Raw genomic sequence first — 8,217 nt, 5'->3', positions numbered from 1 at the left:
ACTTGGCCTCACCACTACATCACGCAAATTAAGGAGTAACTGTTACAAATAATACCCCCACCACTATGTCACGTAAATTAAGAAGCAATTGTTAGAAATAATGTCTATGATTTTAAGGTAAATTATACATACACATTTTGATATTTAATTAAAATACGAATTATTTTTTATAATTTTGAAAATTATATACCACGCCTAAAAGTTTTAAGGAAAATGATTCGTGCCTCGACAAAGTGTGGCGCGATTGCCTCGACGTGTGTAATTCACTCTCTATTCTCATTCCTCACTTGCACTTTGCTTACTGACCCAAACCCATTCAAACCCAAAAACTCCCAAAAACTCTCATCCTCTCTCCCTCTCTCATCCTCTAGGTCTCCTCTCCACTGAAACACCAAAAGTGATTCAGTTCAGCAAGCAGACAAAAGTGATTCGGTCCGGCAGTGGAGGGCTTCCAGCCACATTGCTTTGTTTACCCAACCCAAGCCCTAGATCCCCAAATCTCCTCCATTGACAACCAACAAAAGGTCAGTTTTTATTTATTTATTTATTTTTCTCCATTTAATTCCCATGATGAAAAGCTGTGTGATTTTTCAAAAGTTCTTGTTTGTTGTTCTTGTTTTTCTGGAGTGCCAACCGTCGTGTGCCACAGATTTTTGCTTTTATTTTTGTATTCTTTTTAATTTTATAAATCCTTTCCATTTAATCCCCATAATGAAAAGCTATGTGATATTTCAAAAGTTCTTATTTGTTGTTGTTGTTTGTTGTTCTTGTTTTTCTGGAGTGCCAACTGTTGAGTGCCAAAAGAATTGAAAGTAGGTGTGATTCTCTCTAGACTTACATTTTGCATTACAAGTGTATGATAAAATGCCTCAATGAAATGCTTTGTTGCTTCCATGGGCCATTTTATATGAAGAATCGTCGCCTTGCCATGAATACTTAATATATAAGTCTCTAACATAAAAGAAAAAAAGAAGTAGCTGCAGCTAATCTCCATTGAGTATAATTTTTCCAATATATATCAAATGGAACTCTATAACACCAAAGCCTTGCTAAATAGATGGAGTAGTTTATATTGAAGGTTTAATAGTATATGTTGTCAAATGTATAATAGGTGAGTGCTTTCCTTACCTCTCTTTAGACTTTCTTCTATAACAATACAATCACGCCTGCTTCCCTATTACTCTACTTATATCCTCTATAGCTTTAAGAGACAGATAAATTGGGATACAATTCTAGGTGTAGATATAACACCATAACAGTGCCAATATGTTGTGCAAAATTAAGATAGATGATTGCTTCCTTCCTGCCTACTGCTCTTTCAAGTAAAATACATGATTTCCTTGAGACTTATTTAACAACACCATCCTTATTGAGAATTATGTTCTTGATTTGCAGTGCAACCCCCAATTTGCATTGGGAGGACTTTGATTGGAAAAGTAAATTGGATTTTGCAATAACTTCAAAATTATGTGCAACCATATTATGTGCAAATTGGTTTAACCATATTATGTGCAATACCTTAAGTATATTTGGTTTAACCATATTATGTATACTTAAGTATATTTGGTTTAACCATATCATGTGCAGTAACCATATTATGTGCAGTAACTTAATATTGGTTTAACTATATTATTTGCAACCATATTATGTGCAGTAACTTAAGTATATTTAACACCAAATCTCAAGCTAATAACCAGATTGGTTTCAGTAAATTCAAAATTATGTGCAACCATAAATTATGCTTTGTGCTACCATGGGCCATTTGACATTATTAATGGAGAATTTTTTTTTTTTTTTTTTTTGGTGCTGAATAATGTAGTAATTCCATGGGCTATTTGACATTATTAATGGAGGCAGCTTTTTTATTTTTTTTTTTGCTGAATAATGTACTAATTATGTGATAAAATGCCACTATTAGAGCATCTCCAGCAGCTTGGCTATTCTTTCCTTTTAGCCATAGAAGCGAGCTTGGAAGGGTAAAACATTGCTCCAGCAGACTCGCTCAAGGATCGCTACAATGGTGGTGAGCTACAGTACCTCGCCAGGACAAGCGAGGTACTGTTCATGCACCTTTTAATTTTTTATTTATTTTTGGCTCCTGAACTTTGTTTTTGGCGGTAAAATTAATGTCATTCTGTTAATGCCATTCTGTTATTAGTATAATTTTGATAGATAACAGAAAATATTGATCAATCTTCAATGGGTTCAGAAAATATTGATGAAACAGAGAAGAAAATTTATACAGACTATTTTCTTTCTTTGTTTCTGGCTAATAGTAAAAAGTATTCATGAAAAATCAAAGATTACATCTTGCATATATTTGAAATTGTTGAATTTGGTTTAGTATTTGATGTTTCTTCGGATTTGGATAACATAGAACACAATTTAATGCTGTTGCACAATGGCCTGTCAACTGTTTGATAAAATGCTTATAAGAAACTTAGGCTACTAAAATGAAGTGAGTGATACTATATAACTGTTGATTAGTGGGTTCAAAGATTGATTTGAAATAGCTAACCTTTCTATGTCGCGACATGTAACTGGACCAAAGCATTACTGGTCAATCGATTTTGTTGCTTCTGGTGTTCTAAACGTTAATGTCATGGAGACAATTTCGAATATATGATGGCTTTGTGGTTGCTAGTATTTTATATCTGTTGTAGGCGTTGAATCAATTTGTTGCTAGAACATTAGAAGAAAAGGAAAAAAAGAGAAAAAATAGTGTTATAGTTCATATTTTGTGTTTGGTCACATTGGTGCAATATATTCCTGAACAGGTGAATATATGGGTTCAGAGATTGAAATTGTTGAGGAGAGATTGAAGTCTTTCCTTGGTCAACTCCAAACGGAATGTGGCATCCTTGATAGAAGTTTCCTTGGATCATTTGGGTTCTGTGACATATAAGGTTAATGATCATTTGAGAATTTTTTGGGCTTTTGCACCTACTTTTTCTTTGTAGATTATGCTGAAACTCAGCTCAAGAAATTGTGGTTGCAGAGATAAGTTTGGATTTATATGTTTACATCATTATTATTCAACATCACTGAAATAATTTAGAGGTGATGAACGCCAGTTAATAATTTACTTAAACTACAAGTAGATGGTTATTCACATGAATATGAGTAGATGGTTAATTACGTGAATTTGAGCTCTGTTATTCTTTTATTGTTATTTTTATTTATTAAAATTTTAAGTGTGATAATGGGTTGTGTAATGTGACAATAAAATATATAATGTTCCATACATTTTTATATTAAAGTGGTTTTAAATTTTTTTATTCCGTTCGGTTAAAATAATTAGCACAAGGAAGACCACATGTGGCAATCGAGCTGCAGGTTCATCACAAGAGTGTACAGCAATAGCATGCAATTAATTCTCTTGTAATAAACTCATTAGTCAGTTAGATATTAGTTAGACATGTGTTTGTATATAATAGTTGTTAATCAAAATAATAAATCAATTCTGTTTTTCAATCATTGATCAACTTTGTTAGATTCTCTCTTTACTCTTCTCTTTCTCGTTTATACATATTATTTTAATTATAACTCAAGAATTTTTTGATTATACATTATTTGGTGGTTTTATATCATAAATATATCTCATGTTTTGCCTCTATGATGTCAGATAGGATAATTGAAATTTCCCAACTTCACAATTTCCCAATTTCACATAGTTTGTCAAGTTTAGTGTAATTATGTAGTCTGAAATTTTCATTGACTATTGAGCAACTGGATTATTTCCATTTATTATTTGCAGTTTTTTTTTCTAAATTAGTCCAGTGCTAGTCCATGGAAGTAGGGCCATCATGTCAGTGAGGGTTTGAATTGTCTCAAATTTGGAAAGGTTATAGTTGTTCTTTCTACAGTATGATTGAATATTAACAGTTTGTCATTATCTTTTAATTTGTTGCCTGCACTATTGATAGTGTTTTTTGATTTCCAACTATCCTTATTATTAATTTCTGGTTTGTTTAGTATCATTCCGGTATATTTGCTTCCTTTTTGTCCTCCCCCTCCCCACTTGTCTATTTCTGATTTTCTGTATCTGTTTCTTCAATTCACTTTGCTGCCTTTAACTGCCAGGTCACAAAAGCCATTAACTAAATCAGATGAGAGAAGTTTGAGGAATCCTCTTGGGGTAGACAGAGATGCTACCAAAAGGCAAAAACTAGAGAATGGTTAATTGTGTAAGGTAAATTTGATGTATTTACCCATATTTTGGTGGACTTGAGTCTTGATGTATGCATTATGAATGTAGAATCTGTATGAAAACCAATATCTTTTTGTCAATGTATTCATGTGTTAATAATTAAATACATCACACACATGTTATACCAATTACCTTGGTATTAATCTGGTTTGGAAATTGTGTGTGCATCATTTACTTTCTAGAAGCCAGACTGAACTTGAAAGCTGAAGCCTGAAACTATTTTGACAAGTTTTAAGTGAATTTTAAGGTTTACTTCTAATGACTTTCCATTTAGAGTAGAATAACATATGGAAATGGGAAGAAGATAAGAGTGGAAATATAATTAAAGTGAAAACCATATAATTAAAGTGAAAACCATAGAATTAAAATGATGACCATATAATTAAAAGACATATAGAATTATAAAATTACACAAATTAAAAGCATATACTGATTACATTCAAAACTAATAGCATACTACATAAAATGAAACTTCAAATTCAAAACTTTTACAACTCGCTGTGTAATTGCCACAAGTGTTCGACAAGGTCCGATTGGAGATGAGAATGTGTTTGCCTATCTCTAATGTTATGATGGCATTGAATGAATTCCATAAGTTCAGTAGTTCTCTCCTGTAACATTGTTACATGGGGACTGTCATCGATTTGATCATAATTGAAATCTTTTACTCCATTGTCATCCCGCTCATCTTCAATGATCATATTATGTAGAATTATGCACGCCTTCATAATATATTTAAGTATTTTAGTATTCCAAAAACGTGCTGGTCGACGCACAATTGCAAATCGTGCTTGAAGCACTCCAAATGCACGTTCTACATCTTTTCTTGTCGCCTCTTGAGCTGCAGCAAAAAGTTTTTTCTTATTTCCTTGAGGAGAAGGAATTGTTTTCACAAATGTTGACCATTGTGGATATATACCATCGGCGAGATAGTATCCCATTGTATATTCATTACCATTGATGGTGTAATTGACTGCAGGAGCACGCCCTTGAGCAAGTTCGGTAAATACAAAAGACCTTTCTAGCACGTTGATATCATTATGAGACCCAGGTAATCCAAAAAATGCATGCCAAATCCAAAGATCATATGATGCAACAGCTTCCAAAATAATTGTTGGTTCATGAATGTGACCAGTATACATACCTTTCAACGCAGTCGGACAATTTTTCCATTTCCAATGCATACAATCAATGCTCCCCAGCATTCCAGGAAATCCACGACTTTCACCAACCGCTAGTAGTTTAGCGATGTCATTGCTGTTTGGTGACCTCAAATACTCATTAGAAAAAATATCAACAACTGCTTTAACAAAATATTTTAAGCTTTCTATTGCAGTGCTTTCTCCAATTCTCACATATTCATCCATAAAATCAGCGGCTACTCCATAAGCAAGCATCCTAAGTGCAACAGTTATCTTCTGAAGAGAAGACAAACCAAGCTTTCCAGCACAATTTCTTTTTTGAAGAAAGTATGGATCGTGCGCTTCTACTGCAGCTTGAATTCGAAGAAAAAGTGAACGCTTCATCCGAAACCTCCTTCGAAATAGCTCAGGAGGATATACAGGCGATTCAGCAAAATAGTCGAGAAAAAGCCTTTCATGACCTTGAATATGATCACGATGAATGACTTTACGACCTCGAACAGAACCACGACGTGAGCTTGATCCTATTTCACTATCTAGTAGTTCTTTATCCATAGTAATAGCTTTGAGCATCTCCAAATCATCATCAGATTCGGAGAAGTCAGAGTCATTTACAAGCATATCATAAAGAGAATTGGAAGCCATAGAGAGAGATATGGAAGTTTGGATGAAGTAGAAAATTGAGTTGAGGATAAGATCAAATGATAGGGAATGTCTTATTTATAATAGAAAAGTATAAAAATATGACCGTTGCAAAATATGACCGTTGGAAAAATATGACCGTTGTAAAAATATGACCGTTGTAAAAATTTGAAAAAATATGACCGTTGGAAAAATATGACCGTTGTAAAAATATGACCGTTACAAAAATATGACCGTTGAAAAAATATGACCATTTGAAAAATACGATAGTAGAAAAATGTAACTTTCACAAAAATATAATTATATTTAGAAGAATGAAAAAAATAATAATTTGAAAGAAGTTAGTTTTTTTTTTTTTTAGATTGGAAAGAAGGTAGTTAAAGTATAAGAATATTTTAATAGAAGATAGCTAAAGTAGATAGCCTTGTTGGAGTGTATATTAAAAAAATGACTAGCTAAAATAGTAAAGTAAAATTTTGAATAGCTATTTTAACTAGCCTTGCTGGAGATGCTCTTAGGAGTAACATGTCAATGGCTTACACCTCCACTAGTTCAACCATCGATGGTCGCCTTTTTGAAAATCGAGGTTGCAAATGTGGCAAAAAAGCAGTCGTTAAGATATCAGACTCACAAAAAAATCCAAGGAGGCTTTACTTCAAGTGTGCAGATGGTGGGGGCGATTACTTTGCATGGTGGGTACCCACTAGCCAACATGGCAATGCATCAAATATCCAATGGAGGCCTAATTCTATTCATAGGAATAATGAAGATGAGGGGGAGAAGAATGATTTTGAAAGAAACAATGTTGTTAATATGTTTAATGTGAAAATGAATGTTGTAAACTTAGATGTTATTGTGCTGGTTTATCTTTAAAATGAATGAATGTTTTAGCTTTTCCTTCTTGTTGAACAGTCCTTTTCTTGTGAATGAATGAATGAATGTTTTTGTATAGTAAATGAACAGGGTGTTGAATGAATGTTAGCAATTGAACAGCCATTATGTGCATGAATTTATAAATGTTTTGTTGGTGGAAAAAAAATGTATGCTTCCAGGAATAGTGGAGTTTGCTGGAATAAAAAGTTTTGTGTTATAAAATGTATGCTTCCAGGAAAATAGTATTGGACTCTCAAGATCACTCATACAATCGGAAAATAGTATTGGACTCTCAAGATCACTCTCAAAATAGTTTTGTGCTGGTTTGTTCATTCGAGATCAGTCATACAATTTGAACAAACTAATTCAAGATCACTCATTCATGAACAAACCAGTTTAAAGCATTACACAATTTGAACCAAAACTAACTCTCAACATTCACCATATTTCGTGACAAACAACTGCAACCAAAATTTAATGAAGCCAAAACCTATTCAGCATTTGGAACATTCAGCATCAACATTTGGAACATTCAACATTAGTCATACAATCTGAACAAACTAATTCAAGATCACTCATTCATAATCATGAACAAACCAATTTAAAGCATTACACTACAATTTGAACCAAAATTGAATGAAGCCAAAACCCATTCCAATGATAAGTCACATTCCAACCATTAACATTTCTACATAATCAAACCGAAGTATCCAAAGCTCACAAAACAAAGTCATAAAATTACTACTGCAAAACTAAAAATAAAATGGGGCATTTGGATCCAAGGTGCTTCGCATATTTTGCATAAAATGCAAACACTTGTTGCTTTGAGGTAAAACACATCCTCTGCTTAGGTTCTTCAACTTCACCACTCTGCGGTTCTTGAACTTCCTCACTTGGATTGTTTGACCCTTCCATCATTTTGTTGCTCTTTCAAGATTGTAGGTTCAAATTCATAAATATAGGGCTTAGTTAGTGCTAAAAGGGAGCAATAATAATAATAATAATTGTAAATGAATAAACTCAATTTACATAAAATGTGAGGTGAAACCTTCATTATATCCTTGTCTGATTGACACTTGCATTTATATATGTAAGAGTATGTTTCCTAAAGATACAAGCCTTTATGCTTTTAGGCTACTGTTGGGGAACATAGAATCTTTAACGAGCTAATGTCCAGATCTATGCATTCACCAGTAGGTGTATCAATTTTGGGAGATCATTCTATGTTTAATATATAGGAAAATAGAACGATAGTGTCAAATTCAAAATAGCTCACCTGTTTGGCAAGATTGCAAGCACGGTCAGGAGAATTCAAAATCTCATAGTAAAATACAAAAAAGTTAAGAGCAA

The 8,217-nt window shown here is 33.1% G+C and overlaps 1 protein-coding gene and 1 long non-coding RNA gene across 2 annotated transcripts; one reads left to right on the top strand and one right to left on the bottom strand.

The window, feature by feature from the left end:
- The first annotated feature begins 239 nt into the window (after positions 1 to 239).
- LOC145794969 (uncharacterized) lies at positions 240 to 6,950 on the top strand. Its single transcript, XR_014334988.1, has 2 exons — positions 240 to 524; positions 6,513 to 6,950. It is a non-coding gene; the product is annotated as an uncharacterized LOC145794969 (long non-coding RNA).
- On the bottom strand, positions 4,668 to 6,042 carry LOC114306976 (uncharacterized). The gene has a single exon (XM_028252307.2). The coding sequence runs from the start codon at positions 5,995 to 5,997 to the stop codon at positions 4,699 to 4,701; it is 1,299 nt and encodes a 432-aa protein (XP_028108108.2). The 5' UTR covers positions 5,998 to 6,042; the 3' UTR covers positions 4,668 to 4,698.
- Positions 6,951 to 8,217: the final 1,267 nt, after the last annotated feature.

Source organism: Camellia sinensis, chromosome 7 (assembly GCF_055761805.1).
Source record: "Camellia sinensis isolate YWXY chromosome 7, ASM5576180v1, whole genome shotgun sequence".
In the NCBI taxonomy this organism is placed as follows: Eukaryota; Viridiplantae; Streptophyta; class Magnoliopsida; order Ericales; family Theaceae; genus Camellia; species Camellia sinensis.
The sequence above is the reverse complement of the archived record's forward strand: the minus strand, read 5'-3'. Positions and strand labels throughout refer to the sequence as shown.

What these genes read in the sequence shown, in the direction of transcription:
- LOC114306976 (XM_028252307.2), bottom strand. Translation starts at nt 5,997, where the DNA reads ATGGCTTCCAATTCTCTTTATGATATGCTTGTAAATGACTCTGACTTC.